General features: G+C 42.1%; 2 protein-coding genes across 2 annotated transcripts in view; one reads left to right on the top strand and one right to left on the bottom strand.

Moving 5' to 3' along the window:
• AP3M1 (adaptor related protein complex 3 subunit mu 1) overlaps positions 1-11,201 on the bottom strand; it is a 31,999-nt gene extending 20,798 nt beyond the window's left edge. The window contains exons 1-2 of the mRNA XM_032231650.1: positions 11,114-11,201; positions 1,363-1,638 (exon numbers count right to left, since the gene is read on the bottom strand). Of these exons, the coding sequence (XP_032087541.1) occupies positions 1,363-1,635 (273 nt within the window). The 5' untranslated portion in view covers positions 1,636-1,638; positions 11,114-11,201. The remainder of the gene's footprint in view (positions 1-1,362; positions 1,639-11,113) is intronic.
• Positions 11,202-11,439: 238 nt separating this feature from the next.
• ADK (adenosine kinase) overlaps positions 11,440-25,131 on the top strand; it is a 280,019-nt gene continuing 266,327 nt past the window's right edge. Inside the window, exon 1 of the mRNA XM_032231651.1 lies at positions 11,440-11,527. Within this exon, the coding sequence (XP_032087542.1) occupies positions 11,460-11,527 (68 nt within the window). The 5' untranslated portion in view covers positions 11,440-11,459. The remainder of the gene's footprint in view (positions 11,528-25,131) is intronic.

Raw genomic sequence — 25,131 nt, 5'->3', positions numbered from 1 at the left:
CTCTGGTTAAGACGAACATTGCTCAAAACCTTTAAGAATTAAGAAAGCCTAAAAGCGCAATGGACACCCATAAGTCTCCTTATCTATGTCGGTACATTGGCCCATTTTCTACCTGCTAATGTCACTCTTGGAGCATCCAGTAATGCAGCTTTGAAAGAAACCATTTTAGTGACAAAAATTCTACCATCCTAAATCTGTCTGGCTTACGCTGAACAAATAACACTAAAATAATTTGGCATGTTTCGCTGGAAGAAAGAAATCTAACCCTAAAAGAGTGATTCTTTGTGAGGTTGGGGAACTCCACTTTGGAAAAACTGAAAATGAGGGACTGAATCGGGCTGCTTGCATGGAGCAGAAGATCTGAAAGTCCCTAACCATCCAGCATTTCTGCTCCTTCCTCATGTGTTAAGTTTCCCCTGTTGCAAAGAATGGAAGAAACAGGATTAAAAATAGGACAGCAAGATTGGATTAGGTAACGTGAATGCTTCTCATCCATATCTGTCATTCTGGAGATCTGCTGTCAACAAGGCATGATGAAATCTGAGTTCCTCAAGATAAAGTTATAGATAGATGTTCCATTCTGGAAATTTCAAGTTGTACTTGGAAATTCTATTGCTGTGCTTAAAATTAGTTACAAACCCCAAACTTCTAATGACCTCTTTTCTAAATAGTAGTCCTTCATTTGTTCCAACTGAATTTCTACTGCTCTGTCTGCCCATGATTACAATTTTATGCAACATGTTCTTAAAACTCAAGATATCTTTCCACTGATATGTGGAAATGATCCAGAATTTTCAAATGTAACTAAGCAGCCAGAGATGAACTGAAGCACATTTCTCCCCTAAATCCAGGGGTGGGATTCAGCCGGTTCGGGCAAACCAGATGCTAATTTTACATCTGGTTCACCAAATCGGTAGTTGCAAAAACTGCCCCCCCCCCCCAGGAGTCTCCACACAGCCCATTTTGGATGCCAGGTAAGTGCAGGACCCACACGAAGGCTCTGGGAGGGTGAAAAACAGGCCTCCTGGAAGTTCCGGAAGTGGGCCTGATTCCAGCCTCCGGAGGGCCTCCAAAGCCCAAGGAAGGCCGTTTTCGTCTACCCAGAGGCTCGAGGAAAGCCTCTGGAGCCTGGGGAGGGCGAAAAACCTCCTTCCAGATGTCTAGAAACAAGTCCATTTCCAGCCTCCGGAGGGCCTCTGGAGCCCAGGGGAGGCCTCCAAGCCTGGGAAGGGCAAAAACTCCTCCCCTCCCGCACCACACCCACCATGGAGACGCCCACCCAGCAACCGGGCAGAGAACTGGTTGTTAAAATTTTTGAATCCCACCCCTGCCTAAATCTATACAACCATTCTGTAGACCAACCTGGAAAGTATCTGCTACGCGATGGAGGAATTCAATGACAAAAAGCGGTGGCACTTCCGTCTGTATGACAGACACGAAAAAGATTTTGTCTCGGTAGATGCTGATGAGGAAGTGGTGAGGGGTGGGGATGACGGGAGGCACATTTTCCACGTCGGCTGCTCTTTCCTGAGCTTCAAAGAAATAGTCACACACTGATTGGCAGACGACGCTCTTCCAGTGCTTCTCCAGGAATATGTCCCCAGAAGAATTTATAAGAAACAGACTGTGGATCATTTTCTGTTGGAAGGACACATGCACAGGCATTAGTATAAAATTAAACCATTTTGTACTTTAGAGCTGGAAACTCCGTGGATGAGCTCATTAAATATATTGTGCTAAAAAAGAACCAAATCCCAACAGTAAACTCTGAGCTGTAGGTGAACAAGTATTTGTTTTTGTAAGATAGCTTTGATCTAAGAGACTCAAGAAAATCTTGAGTCTCTTTAGTCTTTAGGCAGAATCTTTAGTCTTTAGCCAGAAGAGATTTGCACCTATCTGGATTTATCAATACAAATCCAACTAAATCACTTTTTGGCTTTATAAATCATGGTTTATAGCTTAATGTTGTGGGAACCTAGAGTAATGTTGGAACTATGATATATTCCACCCAGGTCTTAATGTGATATGAATGAAGTCTACGACTTGTTCCTCAAGTTATGGATAAAATAACCATGATGTATAAATCAGGTCCAAAGTTTAAGGTCCTAAGTAATATATATCTGCTGAGCTGGGGTAGCAAGCAATCATATTTATAACTACCTTTAGTTATGTTTATCTAATTATTAACATTGCTATTCTTAGATCAACAGCAGCAGACCCCATTACTCACCAAGCTCTTGGCAGATTTCACAGCTACACAAAGGAAGTAATTGCTTGCAATTAATTGATAAATGAAGAGTGTAGCATTTGAAGGGAGGAAAAGAAGACCAATATTTAAAATCATTTAAGAAACGAAGTAAGTAATTAGTTTGGAGTAACTGATAAAAAATAATCCCTAAACCTATTCCAGAAATCAGACATTAAATAGTTCCTCTATTAAACCACAGACTTATCAAATACAGCTATGAGAAAGCACTATTATTAGCGATGTTGTTCATTATGGCCAATTAACCCAAATTTATTCTTAATTTTCTCCTATATACAGACATTTCTTGTTCTTACTGTTTTATCTTACTAGGTTTTAGGCTTTTAGGCTGTTTTTATTATTATTAAAAGTTGCTGAGGGGCACAGTTGTCAGCAGTATATAATTGCTGACAAATAGGTGTCTCTCAGCAATTCTTAATATTAAAAAGTTTAAAAGCCTAAAACTAAATTAAGCCCAAAATAATATTAAATCTGAATTTAAACCTGCAGAGCCTGTTTGAGGTATAAAGTCTTACAGAGAAGGGAAAGGCTGAAAAATATCAGAACAAGACTTTTTTAACACAGTAATTTATTTTTCTAAAAAAATCTAGAAAGAATAGAAAAAAAGCCAATAAAGTATTCCTTTCCAGAATAAAGCAACAATGGTGTCATAAGATTGCTACTTTTATTCCTACAATTTTTTTTATTCAAGATTTTTTTTATCCTGGAATAGTATTTTTTAAGGTTGACAACTTTAAGGTGTGTGGCCATTGTGAAGGCCACATATTGTAAAGTTTTGAAGTTTGAGAAATACCAGTCTTGATCATCAAGAGAGCGAGAATTCTTGTGACCAGTGACAGGTAGCAATTTCTTGAGGTGGACACTGCCAGCTTTGAAGGAAATAAGAGCTATAGTGTGTCTATTCTTTCTGTTTACTTTCTCTGACTTTAACAGTTCCTAACTAGGCTTTAAAAGATCCCATTTTGCTTTGAGATTGGGCTGGAAATTGTCAAACAAAAACCCAAGAGATCTTTGAAGTTCACCATAAAACACTGGGTTTGCAATAAACATTAAAACATTTTAAAGTAAATTCAATTACTAAATCTAACTATGTACTATACCAATGATGGCTAACTTTTTTGCCATTGTGTGCCAAAAGCAGTGGGAGTGCGGGGAGGCATGCCCCGCATGCCCCACCGCGCATGCGCGTGTGATCCTGCACTTCCCCCTGCTTTTGGCACACGATGGCAAAAAAGGCTTTCTAGGAGCCTGGGTAGGGTGAAAACAGCCTCCCCTGCCCCTCCGCATGCCCTCAGGAGGCCATAAACAGCCTGTTTTCTGACTTCTGGGTTGCCCATAGGGCTGTTTTTCACCCTCCGGAGGCTTCTCTAAAACGTCCGGAGGGCGAAAAATGGCCAAAAATGAAGGCCAAAATCAGCTGGCCAATGCGCGCATGCGCACTGGAACTGACAAGGCAACGCCTTGCGTGCCCTAAGAAATGGCTCCGCGTTCCATCTGTGGCACGCATGCCATAGGTTCGCCATCACGGGATTATACTAATTAAAGTAAATACTATAGTACACCAAAGTGTATCTTCTTTAAATAGCAAAGTGAACTTGCATGAGTAGGGAGTCATATGAAATGAGTACGGCATATACCATATTACAATTTGTCTCCCCAATATTTTTTTTCTAAGAAGCAGAAAAATACCCTACTTTCCTACTGCATGAAAATTGGCATTTGGGGAAAGCAAATTGATTCTCCATGCCCTATCTGAAAACTCAAAGACTTCCTGTGGAAAGATAAACATACAGTGGTGTGGCTCAAATAATATGCAGAGATGGCCTTAGTAGCAACATTACAAACGAATGACAATCAACGTAGATTAGCAATGGATGATTATGGTGAAATATGGTTACCATTCACTGAAATACAGATTTTTATATATGTATCCATAAATAGGCATACAATTTGTGAGTTTTTCCCCCTTTCTTTATAACTTTGTTTTATCTTTTCTGTATTCAGTTAATAGGAACATTTTTTAAAAAGGGAAGCCAAATATTTAATCTATATATATAAAAGCGAAATACCACTACTGCATCATCACAAAATCTCCAGAACCATAAAGCCTACAAACTTGAAATCTGGCACGTATGTTCCTCTTGGCTTCCAAGTGCTCGCTAAGAAATGATTTTTTGAAATGACCATCAGATCATTAGTATTTCTTATATTATTATTAACATGCTCTGATGCTAAGGAGTTAGGCGTTCTACTTCCCCTCCCCACCTGAAAAGAAATCTGTTCCAACTGCCACTTGGGCATGGGCGTATCCAGCATGTGACTCATCCGGCCTGTGGGCTGGGAGTTTAGACACTCTATTCCCCCTCCCCATCTGAAAAACACTCTGATGCTAAGGAGTTAGACTGAGGGAGAGAAGGGGATAAGATAGGAGAGGCCTCTGTGGGGCAAGCCTGAGGGAGAGAAGGGGATAGGAGAGGATCAATGGGGCCAGCCTGAGGGAAAGGTGTTGATTTATCAAACCCGATCATATAGTTTCATAGCAGAGCACGGTATCCAGCTAATTCAGTTATATTTGGTATATCTGAGCAGATACACCAGTATTCCCCCTTGAAAACCTAATAAATTTTTAGAAATCTTAATTGTTCTTCTGAGCCGATAATTATTCTTCTCCTGCACAGTCCAATCTCCACTGTTTTGTAATCGTCTAACCCCATGGACTATTAGTCAAAGACTTGTATTTACATAAAAAGTAAACTATAAATCGTCATCTAAGCAAAGCATCTTGGTCCAGTCAATAACATTTCATCCTCGCAACTATTTGAACTCACCCACATTGTTTGGTGCAAGCAGAGCTTCAGAGCTACTGGCAGCCAACCTGAGCAACAAGACTTTGCAACCGTTTCCTCAGATGGTTTCAACTGACACACTCCTAATGTGCTTAGCTGATGACTGGTGACCATTACCAAAACAAGCCCACCATGCTTGCATATAAGTGTGCCCTCACTCTCTCAGGTTCAGAGCACATTAACTCTGACTCAGAACCTGATGAGCTGGAGGAGAGGAAAGATACTGGACCAGGCTGGGTCCCAGGGCCTGGCACTCAATCCCTTTCTCTTCAGCTAGACTGGATATCTGAATCTGCAGGGGAAGTTGAGCTGGAACAAGAGCCGACAGAGAGTGAGAGGGTGGCTGCATTGGCTTTAGAGGAAACTGGGGGAGGGCAGAGTCAGCCCAGGTAAGACTTTTCAGGATTAGAAAGGCATGCAGACAGGGAGGAGCAAGAGAGACAGAGCTTGGCGAACAGCAAGGACCACCTCCTCCTGATCCATGGAGAGAAGAGAGAAGGCGAGAACAATGCAGACTGAGCCGGCTATGAGGGAGAGAGTGCCCCGCTTCCCTTCACAAGGCACACCTGGGGACTGAGATGTAAGGAAGTGCCAGAGGGAGGGACATTTGTCAAGAACAAGCCTGTGGAGCCTTGTGTTCACTTACTGACGCCTGTAGATTACTGTGCTCTGTCTTGTGGGGCTTGCAGAGTTTGCCTGCTTCTGGCCCTGGTTACTGTTTAGCTAATCTGGTTTACTGGACTGCTGGCCCTAGTTATTGTTTGGCTAACCTGGCTTACTGGACTACTCATAGCCAGAGGCTGCTGAAGGTACATGTGAGAGCTTTGCTCCAGGATTTATAGTAAGTGTGAGGACGTTTGGGGGCAAAGTAAGAGCAATAAAGGGAGTTAGACCTGTTCTCTGGCTGTGTTTGTTTTGTGCTACGCCCGGGTCATCACAGATATGCATCCTGAGTAAGTTTTTACCAGTGCAATTAACACCCTTCCATGAGTACATGCTTGTGGTCTTTTTAATCTATAAAAAAAATCTGGCGGATTTATATATATGCGACTTTATATACAGGGATCAGTGCAAAAGTGGCACAGAACCACTGCAACCATGGTTTTCCTGTGGTCTATTATTAGATGGTCATTGGGGATATTCTCTGCTACAAATGGAGACTTATATATAAATCTGTATTTTTCTAACACAGCTCACTGTAAAGAGTAGGATCCTGTACCCACATGAGGCTTGTTTATCCTGCCTTTATTATTTTTATAAATAAGGTGGGGAACATAATATTTCTTAATATTCCTATTTTCCTCACAACCACCACCCTGTGAGATGAGTTGGGCGGAATGTATGTGATTGGTTCAAAGCCACCAGTTTGCTTTCAGCTGTACAAAAAATGCAAAGTAAAAAAAAACATGTAACAAATTAAACAATTAAACAAGAAGTGTCTGATGATCCAATTATGCATCCCCATCAGTTCATGCTATGATGACTATAAAAAATAGGGGTTGTGAACTTTATGACATCTTCTGAAATATATATATATATTATATATTATATATTATATATTATATATTATATATTATATAATATATATATATATATATATATATATATATATATATATATATATATATATATATATATATATATATAATAAATAAAATATGTATATATATTTGTATTTGTGCTGATAAATAAATAAAGGGAGACTAGTATAGATCTATTTCAAGCTATTTAGCTCTCATCAGCTAGCCATACCCTTACTGGGATTTGAACCTGGGCTATATTACATACTAGGCAGACATCTTAGCCATTAGGCCATCCCAGTAAGGGTATGGCTAGCTGATGAGAGCTAAATAGCTTGAAATAGATCTATACTAGTCTCCCTTTATTTATTTATCAGCACAAATACAACAAAATGTAACAAAAAGGCAACAGTAAAAATATTGGGTTTCTGCCTGGATGGTCTCTTGTGACGAGCCGAAGGACAGAGAATGGAAGTAGTGATCTTCCTCCCATATTTGGGTATACCGGGGGTTGTAAAAATCTAATAGATACCTTTCACCCTGGCTTCGCTGATAACGGATAAGAGCCTGTGGCCTAATGGTTAAGATGTCTGCCTAGTATGTAATATAGCCCAGGTTCAAATCCCAGTAAGTGTATGGCTAGCTGATGAGAGCTAAATAGCTTGAAATAGATCTATACTAGTCTCCCTTTATTTATTTATCAGCACAAATACAACAAAATGTAACAAAAAGGCAACAGTAAAAATATTGGGTTTCTGCCTGGATGGTCTCTTGTGACGAGCCAAAGGACAGAGAATGGAAGTAGTGATCTTCCTCCCATATTTGGGCATACCGGGGGTTGTAAAAATCATATGTGTATGTATATATATAATCACAAGGATTGATGATGACTTGCACCAGGACATCAAAGATTAACTGGATCAGGGATCTTATTTGCATAATTAATGGGTATAAATATCATCTGCTTTTCAAGGGCCATTTGAGAGAGATTCTCTGTAAAAATCCATATGACATACTCTGAAACATTATTATTCATGGTTAGTTATCATTTTATCAGTGGGGACAGCCATGATCTGCGTAAAAATCACAGCAACCTTTTCTTTTCAGTTATTATGTTAGCAAATGTAAGACCCCAACTTTTTTGGTTCAAAGCAGACTCTGATGAATTCCATGTGGGGAAAAAACAGGAAGATCTTATCCATGCTTCAGATCAATACTGTAGGGCCATGTCAGCATTTGATATCGCTAGATCTTTGATCTTGCATAACTCAGCATATGAAAAAGACAATCTCCAGTAAAATAATGATATGACATTTAGACATTTACTTCCTCTTACAGAGTCTGCTGAAAAAACGGACTTGACTTAGAAATTCACATCAAGCCTTATTTAGGGTTTGTCTGACTGGCTTAGGGTGTGTGAACACAGCCACCACGGCTTATCCAAACCCAGAGGAAAGCTAGTAATGACTAAACAGACTTCCAGTAACTATGTTGGATAAAGCTCTTTGGCACTTTCCAAGGTCCAGCATTCTCTTCCTTTCATCTGGAGTCCTCTTAGCATACAGTGAATGTTTGAGCATGACATGTCCCCACCCCTGTGAAAGTCTAGGAGAGGGCCACTTTTTCCTTATCCTGATGCACTCTGAATCAAAAAGTACAGACACAAGTACACAATGTCCCAGTTCCTCTATCACGCTGATTCATGTTTGGTGTGAACCTTGGATAAGCCCCTTCTTCACATGACATGGCCTTCCACAGCCAGCTAGGTCACAGGAGACAGCAAACCCACAATTTGCTTTATTTTTTCAGGCATTCATCAAAACAAATTCCTTAAACAAATGGGACGGCCTAACTGATTGCAAAAACTGAGCTTTGGGGGGGGGGGGGGGGCTAAACCTGCCCCCAACTTCTTACTGAATACATTTCATTTCCAAGTGGTGCAGAAGAGGTAAGAAATACACAGCAGGAGGAGATAGCTGGGTTGCATGGTTAACCCATCTTGCAAATTTTATTACTGCCCATCATTAAAAGTTAAGGTTCCCCTAGCACATATGTGCTAGTCGTTCCTGACTCTAGGGGCTGGTGCTCATCTCCGTTTCAAAGCAAAAGAGTCACCGCTGTCCGAAGATATCTCCGTGGTCATGTGGTCGGCATGACTAAATGCCGAAGACGCACGGAACACTGTTACCTTTGGTAGTCCCTATTTTTCTACTTGCATTTTTTACATGCTTTCGAACTGCTAGTTGGCAGAAGTTGGGAAAAGTAACAGCAGCTCACTCTGTTATGCGGCGCTAGGGATTTGAACCGCTGAACTGCCGACCTTTTTGGTTGACAAGCTCAGCATTTTAGCCACTGAGCCATCCATCATTATGAGGGATTTAACATTAACAGGGATTTTTGCCTGGATATTGACATTAAGGTTTAGGAAAATTAATCTAAAAAACTGAAGGGTACAAATTGGGGTTCTTCTCCTGCAGCTAGGCCAACTGCAGTAAGGCTTAATAGCTTATTTTCTTTGGCTTAGACCACTACTTCCCAAATCTGGGTAAATTATCCAAAACTGGGGAAAATTTTCTTTTTCTTGGGGTAACAACATGCACCCCAATCACAGCAGGCCATTTAAACTGGCTTTAAGGTGGAGTAGCTTAACTATAACCTGGAATCATAGCCTCCAACACAACACGTATTAAGAGCAGCCACAAATCACAACTGCACTGTTTTCAGCGAGGACAGTATGCCGGGTCAAAACCCTTGCATAACCCCCAGGGATTTGGGGGGGGGGGGGGAGTAAGGCTTCCTCTGCTCCATGCACTGTCACTTTGGATAGGAGCAGTCTACCTGATTGGCTGCGCACTCTTGCTCGGCTGAGTCTCTTAGCCATGATTAACGGAAAGCACAGGGCAGGAACGCCATGCAACTTAAGTATAGTACAGACCCTGCACTCTGGGTCTGACCAAGTTGTGCAGATCCAACACTGTGGTTTGTTAAGTCATGGCTTACAGCTCAGGGATCTGTGTAAACTCGGCCAACCCTTCTTTACCTAGTGATCCCTTCCCTAAGTAATCATGGCTTAATACATGTAAGGACAAACCACTGATTGAATATAACATATTCACATATTCTAAACTGAACCATAGTCTCTTCAATCAGGAAGGCGTAAGGCCTCATTTATGAATCATATAAACCATACCAAAGCCAAAAAAGACCCCCACATAAAACTTGTTTGACACACTGAACATTATTACGCCTCGGTTTAACCTTGGTTTGATCCCAAGTCACAATCACACATTTTCAGAAAGGGAGCTCGACTTGGTTTCATCTCAGCTAAAAAAGGATCCAAAAGCAAGTGATGCTGTAAAACAGCCAAATGTTGGTTGGATGGATAGATAGATACCAAGATAGAGAGAGAGAGATAGAGATGATAGATACTGAGACATAGACAAATAGATACCAATCAATTGATTAATAGATACTCAGATACATATATGATAACTGAGATATAGATAGATGATATAGAGATAGATAAGAGAGATAGATACTGAGATAGATATCAAGAAGAGATAGATAGATGAGAGATACTGATCGATTGATCGATCAATAGACAGATACTTAAATTAGAAAGATATCAATAAGATACCGATCGATCGACAGATACCCATCGATCATCAATAGGTAGATACTGAGATACGATAGATACCAAGATAGAGATAGATGAGAGATACTGATCAATTGATCAATCAATAGATACTGAAATATAGATAGATACCAATAAGATACCGATCAATCGATAGATACCCATTGATCATCAATAGGTAGATACTGAGATAGATAGCGATAAATGCATACCGAAAGTATAATGATAGGTAGGTAGATGAGGGGTGTGTGTGTGTGTGTGTGTGTGTGTGTGTGTGTGTGAGAGAGAGAGAGAGAGAGAGAGAGAAAGAGAGACTGATAGTTAATTGGGGTCACTTAGTGGGAGTTACATTATTATTTCAGAAGCGACATCATTAACGACATATTTTTTATCTATCAATCTATCAATCTATCAATCTGTCTGTCTGTCTGTCTATCATCTAATCTATCTATTTTATATATACATTTTGAAATAGCAACGTATCTCCCACTAAGTGACCCCAACTCCTTTCGGCAGCTGCCTGGAGTCCCGGGACACCCTTGGAATGAGCCACACGGGCTGCTTTTTCACACAGCCCCCCCCCCCCCCGGTTTGTGTCGTTGCGAACACAACCGCTGCGGTTCTCCAGGGCCCGGTCCGAGGAAGACCTTCTGGGGCCACAACTTCTCCAGCCCACAAGCCACACTCGGCCGTCCAAGGACGGCCTAACACGGCCGCCCCTTCAGCCGACTCCGAGAGGGTTGAGAAGCCGCCATATGTGTCCCGCAAATAGGAAGCCCCCGAAGGCGCTGGGCGAAACCGGGGAGTCCCGTTCAAACCCACCGCCCGGGGTCCCCTCCCCAGTTACCTTCCCCGCGAGAGCCGCGCCTGGCGAGGAAACCGGCGGCGGAGGAGGAGGAGGCGGAGGCGGCAGCAACGCGGCCCAAGATGGCTGCGAAACCCTCCCAGGCCCGGCCCGGCCACGCCCCGGCCCGCCAGCTGTCCCGGCGGGGTGTGGGGGAGAGAAAAGCAGGCTGGCCGGCCCGGCCACGCCGCCAGGAAAGCCGCCGGTTCCTCCACGAAGTGCGCCCGCCTCGGCCTCGCCTGACACCACGGCCGCCGCGCCCCCCTCGGCCCCGCCTCAGCTGCCCGTCGCCGGGAAGGGGCGGGAAAGCGCTCGCCCCGAGGCCACAGCTGCTGCCGCCGCTGCCGGCATGAGGAGGTCGGCAGGGGCGCCGCGCGCCAAGAGGCCGAAGCTGAGGGACGAGCCGGGCCGCCTCAGGTAAGCGCGAGCCGAGGGTGAAGGAAGCTGCCCACCCGCCCTACTTCTCCTTAGACCGCGGGTAAGGAAGGGCCGCTAAGCTCTTCTCCCCGGGCTTGGTGAGCTCCCTTTCCGGCTTGGTTGGGCAGTAGGAGCGGCGTCGTGCAAATCCTCCGCTCGGGGACGGCGGGGGAATCGGCCTCTGTGGAGAAACTAAATCAGATTAGATTAACAGAGTTGGAAGGGGCCTTGGAGGTCATCTAGTCCATCCCCCTGCTCAAGCAGGAGACTTTATACCATTTAACAGAGTTGAAAGGGGCCTTGGAGGTCATCTAGTCCATCCCCCTGCTCAAGCAGGAGGCCTTATACCATTTAACAGAGTTGAAAGGGGCCTTGGAGGTCATCTAGTCCATCCCCCTGCTCAAGCAGGAGGCCTTATACCATTTAACAGAGTTGAAAGGGGCCTTGGAGGTCATCTAGTCCATCCCCCTGCTCAAGCAGGAGGCCTTATACCATTTAACAGAGTTGAAAGGGGCCTTGGAGGTCATCTAGTCCATCCCCCTGCTCAAGCAGGAGGCCTTATACCATTTAACAGAGTTGAAAGGGGCCTTGGAGGTCATCTAGTCCATCCCCCTGCTCAAGCAGGAGGCCTTATACCATTTAACAGAGTTGAAAGGGGCCTTGAAGGTCATCTAGTCCACCCCCCTCCGCCCACAGGAGATCCTATACCAATTCTGATAGATGGCAGTTCCAGTCTCTTCTTGAAAGGTTCCAGGGATGAACCTCCAACAACAACAACAAAATGTGGCTCTGTGGGGAGAGAAAATCCCCCCCCCCCCCACACACACACAAGTGGGAGTAAAGGCTTCCCATAGTAACAACTCAGCTACCACCCTGCTCTTAGTTGCAATGCTGGGTTTGTGTGGAAGGGTGTGCAACATCTTTGAAGGTGACTTGCACACATACTTGTGCAAAAGTCTTAGCTCCCCCCGCCCCCCCCCCCCCCAGCTTGGCTTTTTTAAAATGGCCATCCATAAATATTGCTCGGTTTTTGAATACCACGTGTTGAAATATCCAGTGTATGTGTGTAGAGCGGCCCTGCTTGATGCAAAAGTCCGATTTTTCTGACTGTCAAATTTTGGGACCGACTGGGATCCTGTGATTGACAGGTGGGTCTTTTCTTAGTGAACTTCCAATGAATTGCACTCATGTGTAAAGCAAAAGCATGTGGTGCACAAACCTAGTGTAAATAGGATTTTTAACCCAGCAGTCATTTTGGCATGAAACAGTAGGGCAAATTCAGGGGTCAGTAAGATTAGCAGGTGGGTTAGATACAGATGCAGATTAACAGAATTGATTGGAAGGGACCTTAGAGATCTTCTAGTCCAACCCCCTGCTCAAGGAGGAGTCCTTATACCATTTCTGATAAATGGCAGTCCAGTCTCTGTTTGAAAGTCTCAAGTGATGAAACTCCCACAACTTCTGAAGGGAACTTCTGTTCCATTGGTTGATTGTTCTCACTCACTGTCAGAAAAAAATCCTATTTCCAGGTTGAATCTCTCATTGGTCAGTTTCCATCCATTATTCCTTGTCTGGCCTTCAGGTGCTTTGGAAAATAGCTTGACCCCCTCCTCTCTGTGGCAGCCCCTCAAATATTGGAAGACTGCTGTCATGTCTCCCCTGTTCCTTTTCTTCTCTAGACTAGCCATGCCCAGTTCCTGGAACCGTTCATTGTATGTTTTAGCCTCCAGTCCCCTAATCATCTTGGTTGCTCTTCCGGTTTATACCATGTGTCTGCTGTGGCTCAAGAACAGGGGAGCTCACACTGCACACTTGCCACTTGGGCTATGGAATCTGTTTTTTCCTGCTTTTTCCTCTTTTGGAATACTACGTACACATTTCCTATATTTTTACAGTTGTATTATAATAAGGAGACTGAAGACGGAATTATATATGGTCATTATACCATTGTTACAACAATAAATATAACCTTTTGCCCAGCGCTCTCTCTCTCTCTCTCTCTCTCTCTCTCTCTCTCTCTCTCTCTCTCTCTATTTCAGCTTTGAGCTCTAATTGAGCTGAATAATGAATAATGGAACCATGCAAGTGATGATTTATTAAACTATCAATAAATTTATGAAAATATATATTAAAACTTGCACTTCCATTTTTCAGCTTTGCAAAATCAAGCCTTGCGCTTATCTCCACTGAATAGGATGCTGCCCCCCACCCCACCCCCAGTAGCTCTTTTAACTGGCTGCAAACTTTTAACTGCCAATTTGAGCCTAGAGCCCTGTGGCATGACAGGGTTAGGTGTACTGTACTGTACTGTATCTGAGGGGCCACTGGAGGGCAGCAAAATGTTGATAATTTTGTATTGCTGGATTTGCCATCTAGGGTTTCTTTTAAGTGTATTAAATATTAACTATTAAAACTAATACAAATAATGCCTTACTATTAAAAGCTAATACAAACTAAGAAAAAGAAAAGAATAACAAGAAAAATGAAAAAGTGCAGAAAATACACAATTGAAAGAAAAATAGAGAAAGAAGAAAAACTAAGCATAGTAAAGGAAAAATATATAGAGAAATAACTTCCCCCTTCATCACAGGTACAAATAATTTTAGTAACATCACCTATTTATCTTACAATACAACAAAGAATGTCTTCTTCCTGTGGTTCATCTATTTACCTATAAACACATTCTTAAAACTTTATTGTCAGTCCTGATCAACAAAAGTTCATTAAGGGTTATTGTCTCTTCCCCCCACCTCCCCCCATTCAATTGTGTTTGATTTTCAGAGGCTTCCTGCAGTTTTCTTGGCAAGTTTTTCTGAAGTAGTTTGCCATTGCCTCCTTCCTAGGGCTAAAAGAAAGTGACTGGCTCAACATCACCCAGCTGGCTTTGTGCCTAATGTGGGACTAGAACTCACAATCTCCTGGTTTCTAGCCTGATGCCTTACCACTACATCAAACTGGCTGTCTATTTTAACTTTGATCAAATAAATCTACTTCATATGTTGCTAGTTGCGAAGTTCGTGTCCGACCCATCACGACCCCAAGGACAACGTTCCTCCAGGCCTTCCTGTCCTCTACCATCTTCTGGAGTCCATTTAACCTCATGCCTACTGCTTTGGTGACTCCATCCAGCCACCTCATTCTCTGCCGTCCCCTTCTTTTGCCCTCAATCCTTCCCAGCATTAGGCTCTTCTCCAGTGAGTCCTTCCTTTTCATTAGGTGACCAAAGTCTCTGAGTTTCATCTTCAGGATCTGGACTTCTAAAGAGCAGTCAGGGTTGATCTCCTCTAGGACTGACCGGTTGGATCGCCTTGCAGTCCAAGGGACTCGCAGGAGTCTTCTCCAGCACTATAGTTCAAAGGCCTCAACTCTTTGGCACTCAGCCTTCCTTATGGTCCAACTTTGACAGCCATATATTGCAACTGGAAAAGCCATAGCCTTGATTATATGCACTTTTGTTGGCAGGGTGATGTCTCTCCTTTTTAGTATGCTATCTAGATTTGCCATAGCTTTCCTTCCCAGGAGCAAGCAACTTTTAATTTCTTGGCTGTAGTCCCCATCTGTGGTGCCCAGAAAAATAAAATCTATCACAACCTCCATTCCTTCCCAATCTATTTGCCAAGAATTGAGAGGGCCAGATGCCATGATCTTAGTTTTCTTAGTTTTCTACTTCATATACCTTTCTTTTATTGCTAACAATCTCTAGTCCCTTCAAATAATGCCCTTCTTTTTACTTATTTTCTTTATCCCTTCTCACAGACTTCTTCAAAGCTTTAATGAGTCTCTTTTGTAAATTCAGTATAGGAAAGTTTGACTTTTGACTTGTTTTATGCATTCCCCTTTTAAGTATTAAGACATCAGCTGGTTTTGTTTTTGATACTGGGTTAGTACCATTTCCATATCATTCTTTTCCTTGTTAGAATCACTTTCAGATGAGTCTCAGACATGTATGGTAAAATGTGTTCCTCTTCCAGACACAGTCTATCTGGCTGCCCTTATGGCAGACCCTCTTAAATGGCAAAAACGCTTAAAATTAATTTCTGCGCCCATTGCTTACATATATCCTTCAATATGTCCGGTGTTAAAAGTATTTTTGTCCAGTCTGTATTAATGAGTCAAATGTAAGTGTTCTTCCATTTAATTGTAATCTTAAGTTCCTTCTGGTTCCTTCTAGTGTCTAATATTCAAAGTTTTAGCACTTCAGTAACATCTTAGCACTTTTAAAAAAAAGAATCAAAACATCATTTTCTTCCCATGGGAAGGATTCTTATAATTAATGCCAAAATCTTATTTCAAATCCATCTGGTCTTTTAAATCTGTTTGTGACTTTCCAAAAGCAAAGTTCTAATCACCGTTTTGGTGTTTAAAGATTTTTTAAAATAATGAGGGAGTGGGAGACTATGTTGAATAAACTTGTAAACAGTGGCAGCAAAGAAACAAAGAGGACTCAGGCTATTTGCCAAGGTTTAGCAAACATCTGGATTTTTGCAGCCCAAATATGGCAGCTGTAGAGCTGGAGAAGGGCTGCTGCATCACCTCAGATGTTCAGGTATGGGAGCCAAAATACAATGGCTATGCAGTTTGTGTATTGGAGTGTGTTACCGTTGTGTCACTGTGACTCTCGCAGAAAACTTTTCTCCAGAGTGAAGGTTCACTGCAGCTAGTTCACATAGCATGAAAAGATAAAGCATTTGTATTGTGGCAACCCAGTCACTGGGGATTGAAAGTAGAAGATATCTGCTTGTTATTAATATTCAGCATAACTTAGCTAAGTGAGCCATAAATATAACTTGGTTTGCTTTGTTTCTTCCCTGCACTTAAATCCTGTGAGTAGTCCATAATACACAGCAAATAATATAAAGCCTGAAAGGAAAGTTTGTAGAAAAATAGGTGAAAAATACTTTCTTCCTTGACCTTTTTTGAAATTCTCACTAAAGAAGGAAATTTGAATCTATCTATCTATCTATCTATCTATCTATCTATCTATCTATCTATCTATCTATCTATCTATCTATCTAAAATTGATTGCCACCCATCTCATCGCAAGGGATTCTGGGCAGCTTATAACATATGGAAGGATGGATGGATGGAATGAATAGCATTTATATACCACTTTCAGAGTGCTTTCTAGCCCTCTCTAAGCAGTTTACAGTGTCAGCCTACTGACCCTAACAATCTGTCTCCTCATTTTATCAACCTCAGAAGGATGGAGTTGTCAACTTTGAGCTGGTGAGGATCGAACTCCTGAGAGTGAACTCAGTTAGCCTGCAATACTCCATTCTAACCACTGCACCATCATGGCTGTACAAAATACATCAATACAGTACAGTACAGTAGAATATAATAGTACAATACAATCAACAAAAATACAACTTATGACTAAAAAGATGGGGATGGAGGGAGAGAATGCACATGGTTGAGGTAAGATCTGCTATTAGTCGATCAACCACCTCAAGTGATCGACCTCTATTGGAGCCCCAAGCCAACTGGCAGAGGCAGGTCTTCAGGCTCCCCGTCTAGAGAGCGGGAGTTTCTTTTAGGTCTCTCATTTGCAACAGAAATGGACCAAGTTCACAAATTATGCCGAGTGTCAGATGTGGTGGCCTTGGAATCTGCTCCTAGCCACCCTTGGTTGGTAAATTGAAGCTTTTGACTTTGCGTGATATGTGACACCTCTGCCTCGCGTAGATCCATTTCAAAATATGCTAGAGTTATTTACAAAGTGCTTCAGGTCCAGAAAATACCATTTAAGAGTTAGCGAATCCATCCTGAAGAGGATTCTGTTGCTTTAAAAGCAGTGTTTATCAAGCTGAACAACATTTAAGATGGGCGGACTTCAACTCCCAGGATTCCCCAGCTGGGGAATCCTGGGAGTTGAAGTCCACCCATTTTAAACATTGTTAAGCTTGATTAACACTGCCTTTCAAGAATTCAAGTACTCAGTCAGACCAGAATCTTGAAAGGACATAGGCAGCTTTAATGAATAACAGACAGCTGTTGCACTTTGTGCAAAGTCCAAAGTGCTTCTTCCAAATAAAATGAAATATGCAGAGCCCTTCGTTTTAGTTCTTCTTTGGTTTTGTAAGTTCGAGATTGTCCTTTGGAGCATTGGATTCCAGCAGTGAATATCTCGTGTCTCTTTTGGACTCTGTGCAAAAGTCCTTTATTCTCCCTGCCCTTTTAAGATGCTAATATTTTAATAGTTCTTGTTGCCATGTCACCTTGCGATTAATTTTATTTCATCTGAATTTTTACTGTTTAACATTATTGCAATTTGTACATTGAGTAGTTTTAAGCGGTTCTTAATTTAATTTCTTGTGACTTTAAATTATTTACCGAAAAACATTCTTTTTTTAAAGCAGCATTTTTAGAAAGAAAAAAAAACCACATAGCAGTGTGTAAAAATCTAGAAAATAGGAGATCAAAGTCTGTTAAGTTCACACAACGTGTGTAGGGAATAGTCCCATTTAAAGAAAGAAAAGTTGCAACGCCAAATAAATGTTAGTTGACCAAGGAGATTAAAAACATATTTGCAGAGAAAACGTTGGGAGCCCAGATTCAAGGACGTGCGTTGTGGAGTGCCTTTCCTGAGCTCTTTGCCATTTGCTTTTAATGTTCTGTGCATTAAAGATAACCCATTTCATTCTGATACCTCCGTCTTTCTCCCTTGCATTAAAAAAACAAGTTTAGGCTCAGTTGGACCCTGGGAAGTGTGCAAGAAGAGCAACAGAGATGATTAAAACTCCGGAGGCTAAACCGGATGATGAATGATTGAGCGAGCTAGGGGATGCATAGCCTATTCTGCAAAGCACCTGAAAAATGTCGCGATACGTCATGGGATGTCATGTAACGCGATCGAGTTTGACCCCCATGTTGTATAACAGCCATCCTGGGTGTTGTCCGGGGAAATTTCAGAGCTGAGGGTGAACTTGAACCTGTGTTGTCTTGGTCCAACACCTTAACCAAGACCACTTATGGTTTCCTTCTCCTCAAGATACCCATGATGGTCATCCCAAGATGGTCATCCACAGGTTCAACAAGCGGACTAAACCAATCTCCTCTAGTTTATGTATTCTTACTTGGAAGTAAAGTCTGCTTCAACCAGAAGAGTTTACTACAGAGTAAGTAAAGCATAGACTTTCTGTGCATGTTTACTGTGCTGAAGTCTGCAGGGTTGAATGCTGGAGGACATCAATTTCCCGAAATCCTTTGGGTTTTTGCACTTGGCCTCTCCTCCTATAGCCGCTTTATAGTTCTTGCTTAATGCTTCCTGTCCTGCAGTGGGCATCTTACCTAACGTCTAATCCCATGTGAGAGCAGTGGCATCTCACACCCTCTGCTGCCTCTCTGGCATTTAAAATATCCAAATAAAGAAGCTGAAATAATATCTGAAGTGTCACCTACTGGTCATGCAGTCTAGAAGAGTTGCACTTAGAACGTTTGGTTTTTCCCAATGTTGGTCCTTTAGGGTCAACTCACAAGAAATAAATGAAATCATATTTAATTTAAAAAAAGATAAATTGTAAGCAAATGTAAAAAGGCAAACTATATACTTAAATATGAATAGGGAATTGTGGATGTACTGTGTAGAAGAAACTAATAAAGTTGTTCAGATGACAGTAAAACAGCAACTTGTTTTACTTTAATTGTTAAGCAAGAAATTTCTTGTAAAAAAGCACTTATGATGTTATCTTGCTGGGTAATGGAACATCTGTAAGCAAACAAGTTTAGAGAAGCAGAATATCTGGGAAAACAGTGGAAAGTTTTCAGATGATTATTGCAAATTGCAGGAAAGTCTAAAAAACAGAATCTAACGTTTGGAAGCAGGACACATTCAATGCCATAACACATGCAGAGAAATAAATTGACACTTGGTACCCATGGCCAAGCTGAAAATCGAAATTCTCATGCTGATTCCTAATGATACAGGTTGCCTATTTCTTTAAAAAAGTAATTGACTTTTCAAAGCAAAAATCTTAAACTTCCTTTTCTAGTCTTCTCCAGCTTGGCATTTCCAAGTTGGATGATTGTCTTAAATCTTGACAATTTTGTCATGATCTTAACGACATCCTTTGACATCTGGGTGTTGAAGAATCTTTCCAAATGCAGATTTATTTATTTTTTTGCATACTTCATGTGATTCTTCCTTTTATAGAAATTCATTTTTGTTTTCCCTTGTCCAACTTTGGGATTAAGGGGTTTGTGCATTGCATGCATATTTTACGGAAACAAGGAATTATTTTCCTGATATGCCAGAGATTTGGATGGTTCTTTCCATTACAAAAGAAGAGGAAAACCTTTCTTGGTCAAGAGAATCTTTTACAATGAAACGCCTTCTTAAATTGTGGTTTTTGAAGGTACACAAATGAAGGTGTATCCTGTTAAAATTTATGTAAAGCAGCTATTTTAATCTTTAGTAATTTGGTTTGACATCGTCCATGCCTATAAGCTATGTTTTCAAGACTCACAAAGCAAATTCCACCCACAGGACTCTGCACTCTGGAACCAAAATTTGTAACTTTCCATATCCTCTGAACCCAGAATGACCAGAGTTTCAGATTTTCAAAATTGGAAATTTGTTCCAAAAAAACCCCAAACAAACATCTGTTACAGATCCTGTTTTCTGGAAGCTTCACACATGGAAACTGTCCAAGCAGAGATTCAACCTAGAAATATGGAGGAACATTCTGGCAGTGAGAACAATAAACCTATGGAACAGAAGTTGCCTTTGGAAGTTGTGGGAACTTCATCACTTGAGACTTTCAAGAAGAGACTGGACTGCATTTGTCAGGGATGGTATAGGGTCTCCTACTTGAGCGGTGGGTTGGACTAGATGGCCTAGAAGGTCCCTTCCAATTTTGTTAATCTGTTAATCATAAGGTGAACTTTAAGCTAAAAATTGCCATATATCTGATAGACACAAAAGTTTTTTCAGATTTATTCATAGTAGAGACCTATATAAATAGATTTTTCCCCCTCTTTCAGTGCTGTAAAAGCTTAAAGAACTTTAATAAGTAAGATACTGTCTTTTTCGGAGTATAAGGTGCACCAGAGTATAAGACGCAGCAAGGTTTTGAAGAGGAATTTTTTTTTAAAAAAAGGTTTTGCACTCTGCAAACCTCCCAAAAATGGTCAGTTTTTTTGTGAAAACAGGCCCGTTTTTTTGTCAAAAAAAGGGCACGGATAGTTTTTAGGAAGCTTATAGAGTGCTGCCTGGGGCTGGGGGGCAAAATGGGCCATTTTCTGCTCATTTCTACCCTCCCCAGCCCCCAGGAGCATTCTGAAAGCCTCCTAAAGGCTCTGCACGGCCATTTTGGTGAAGGGGTGGAGTTTCGGGAGGCAAAAAATACTGTATTCAGTGTATAAGACGCACCCAGATTTTCAGCCTCTTTTTTGAGGGAAAAAGGTGCGTCTTATACTCCAAAAAATATGGTAGTCATCCTGTAATTTTTCTTTTTTGTATACTCAATTGCCTACGAATTGCATTGGAGGGCTTGGTCTTGAATTGTGAATGCGATAGGAGAGAGAAAAATGACTCTGAAACAGGATAGATTTCTCAGTTAAGCAAGTGACATTAGTTCAAGAACCTAATAATTAATCAGGGGGTCTATTTTTCAGCACTATTGAAAGTAAACTATGCATTGCATTTGGCTCTAGTGTCGTCGCTTTGCTTTTGACTTTCAACTTGGCAACAACCAGCCCTGTTTCCACATATCAAATACAAGGATTGTTGATTAAACTATGATTAAGTAAATCATTTGTGGATATTTGGCACTCTTTCATTGCCTTGTTTTATTAATCCTTCTTTGTGTTTTTATAAGAAGAGATGAAAGAAATGAAAGAAAATCTAGCCAAATTGCTGGAGTGACCCCCTCTCTCGGAACAATGGGGCAGCAAAGGATCCCAATCTGACTCCCTCACCCCAAGGCCAGGCTCCTGCCCCTCTATTTCCCATCACGGAGGTGCCATCCAAAACAGGCCCTGTGTGGGGTCTCGCAACCTTAATTCCACAGTCTTGGAGTCCATGAACCTTGACGGAGTTTATTAAGAAAACTGCATTGCTGTCTTAATTTTTTTGTGGGGAGCACATATTTCAAGGGTGGGCTTGTGGGTTAAATAATGTCACATACATTATAGGTCCGTGATGAACCTATGGCATGCGTACCAGAGGTGGCATGCAGAGCCATCTCTCTGGGCACACGCGCTATCACCAGCTGCTCTTCTGGTTTTTGGGTGCACATGCATGCCAGCCAACTGGTCTTCATGCACACTGGAAACCCGAAGACCAGCTGGCCAGAGTGTGCATGCACTCACATTCTGATTTGGGCACTCTGTGCTGAAAAGGTTTGCCATCACTGTTATAGGTAGTCCACAATTTACAACTTTTTCTGTAGTGAATGTTTGAAGTTACAGAGGCATTACATTGAAGAAAGTGACTTCCAACTGATACTTATGATCATTGGTGGCCTACAGTCACATGATCAAAAATCAGGTGCTTAGCAACTGGCATGTATTTATGACGGTTGCAGCATCTTGGGGTCATGTGATTGCCATGTGTGATTTTCACCACAAGCAAATGGTGGGGTGGGGTGGGGGAGGAAGCCAGATTTGCTTAACAATTGCAGGGATTTGCTTAACGGTGGCAGAAAAGGTTGCAAAATTGGGCATGATTTGCTTGACCAACACCTTGATTCGTAATGGAAGTTCACCTTCCAATTGTGGTTATAAGTCGACGATACCTGGATAACAACTTTGTGTTAGGATGTCATCTGGTGACTGGCATAAACTAAGTAATTCCCATAATTTATATAACGATGATGTTTGATTCGGCAGGGTGATGCTAAGACCTTTTGATGTTATTGGTCTAACTCAGTGGTGTCAAACTCGATTTCATTGAGGGCTGCATCAGAGTTGTGTTTGACCTCAGGAGGGCTGCAAAGGTGTGGCCAGGGTGGGTGTGGCTTTAATCCCTTGAGGTGGCCACCATCTTGACTTTTTTGATTTCTTTCTTGTGGACAACCCTGAGTTGTCTTGAAGGGAGGGAGGGAGGGAGGAAGAGATGGGGGGGGAGGCATTACTATTAGTCTTTTTTAAGATCAACTCAAATGTTATTCTGTTTGTTTTATTAGCACTTAAGATTTGTATGCACTGCTTTGCTCTCCCAATCGTGTAAAGGCAGCTGACGCAGTTTCTTTTGAGTTTTCAGCGTTGTGCAAAATCCTTTCCCCCCCTTATGTTGGCTTCATTGCTTCTCTATAAATTATGTTTACCTTTGTGTAATCTATGCTGCGTTGTCTTCCGTGGTGGAAAGGTGATAGAAGGAATTAAATTAAACGGCTGATGATATTTGATATTTACTGTTCAGTCATTGTTTTTGTTCTGCGTCATACATGCTCTGTGTTAAATCCTACCACGCAACAAAGCATTTTAAATTGACCTCTCTAAGTGGCTTACAGAGTCAGCACTTTGCCCCCAACAACCTAGGTCCTCATTTTATGTGAGAGTAAATCTCTTTATTGATCGGTCAAATATATAAAGTGTTGTGGCCCACCAGTGGCAGTGGAGCTGGCAGCAGATTCAGACAGTGAGGAGATTGGAGAGGAAAATGGCCAGTCCTGGAGTCTGGGGAAGGCTCTGATGAGGGCTCTGCATTGGAGGCAAACATGGGGCCAGGGCAGCCCAACAGTTACAAGCTGCCATCGGAGTCTGATATCAGTGGGGCAGAAGAACAGCTGGAGCCTGTTCCTGTTGTGTGTATGCACAGAGTTGCCAGATGAAGGGAACAGCTAAGGAACGAGGGCCGACTCAGGAATAAAGGCAGAAGTGGATGGTGAATGACCCCTCCCATAGGGAATAAAGAAGAGCGAAAGGGGAGGGGGGTTTGCAGGAGACAATGAGTTCAGTCCATTAGGGTGAAGATCTGTTCCTGACTTCTTGCCAAGTATTGTCTGCTACAGAGTGGTATTTGGAAGATATGGGCCTGGTCATGAAAGACTGTTGACTTCGCTGGAGAGGAGTTCCCTTTAGCCTAAATAAAAGAGGTTTTATCGGGACAAGGATTCAGCTTCATGATCTTGGGAAGCCTAGGCCAGAACATAAAGCTGTCCACCCTTTGAAATGTTATACATTCCCAGGGGAAGCTCCTTCTGAGTCATTTGGTAAACTACAACTGTGTTAGAAAAGAAATGGACCCTCAATACAGTATCCAGGTTCATGCACACAATAATGTAATTGTCAGTTTTTAAAAAGATTTTTAGTTTATAAGGATGTGGAAGCTTCTCACCTTAATTGCTTCTAATGTTTGAAAGTCACTGTAGATGGAATTTACATGAAATATAACAAATGCCATAAAAAGGTAAGCATATATTAGGTCATTGAAGCACTTGGAGGTTTATCTGTATCCTCGGGGGTCACCTGAGTAGCTCAAATGATTCCTGTAGTCTGCCATTTTTCCTCTGGAAATCCATTCGTACTCCCACACTATTCCAAGGGTGTTCATCCCAAATTGTATAGCTAAAAGTCTGTAGAGATTTTCAGTCATCCAGGTCATGGTTGTCCCAAAGGTGCTTTTTCAGGAGGCAACTGGACTTTCTCATTTTGTCTTTTGAAGATGTTTCGCTTCTCATCCAAGAAGCTTCTTCAGCTCCGACAGGATAATGGGGAATGGAAGGATTTATAAGAATGGTGTGGGAGTAGGAATGGATTTCCAGAGGAAAAAAAATGGCAGACTGCAAGAACCATTTGCACCACTCAGGTGACTCTGAGGACACAGATAAACCTCCAAGTGCTTCAAAGACCCTCTAAAACAGGGGTCCTCAAACTTTTTAAACAGGGGGCCAGTTCAAGGTCCCTCAGACTGCTGGGGAGAGGGCAGACCGGCTGGGTGAGCATGGCTAAGTGCGCGTGGCCAATATAGTAGTCTATTAAACAATACACACAAATTAAACTTTAATTTGTTATGCTCCTGGGGATGGAAAGCAGGTTAGTGAAGTCTTGTGGCTGCTTTGGGGTGCTCCGAGGAACTGTGTTTATCTCTCTCTCCCCCCACTCCTCCCTCCCGCTCTGGAGGCTGGGGAGATGAGGCCTCCATGCGTCCTGTTTTTGGCCTCCTCTGCCTCCAGAAAGTGAGTGGGGGCTGCCAAGTAGGTGAGGCGATATGGGTGGGGCAGCCTCGTGGCCCTGCACAGGCCGGATTAATGGCTTCGGCAGGCCGTATTTGACCCCTGGGCCTTACTTTGAGGATCCCTGCTCTAAAAGCATGCAAATGACCAGCTGCCTGCAAGGAGTATAAATCCCCCATTATCCTGTCAGAGTTGAAGAAGCTTCTTGGATGAGAAGCGAAGCATCTTCAAAAGAAAAGACAAGAAAATCCAGTCGCCTCCTGAAAAAGCACCTTTGGGACAACCATTACCCATGGTTGACTGGATGACTGAGACATTGCATATCAATGTTTCTCAACCTTTGCAACTTTTAAGATGTGTGGACTTTAACACTCGGCATTTCCCAGCCAGCCAGGCTTAAGGTTGCAAAGGTTGAGAAACACTGCTGTATATTGTATATAGTAATAGTAAGAAAGATGTGGTACTTTGCAATTTTTTTTGTTAATA

The sequence above is a fragment of the Thamnophis elegans genome, chromosome 15, assembly GCF_009769535.1.
Source record: "Thamnophis elegans isolate rThaEle1 chromosome 15, rThaEle1.pri, whole genome shotgun sequence".
NCBI lineage: Eukaryota > Metazoa > Chordata > Lepidosauria > Squamata > Colubridae > Thamnophis > Thamnophis elegans.
The sequence above is the reverse complement of the archived record's forward strand: the minus strand, read 5'-3'. Positions and strand labels throughout refer to the sequence as shown.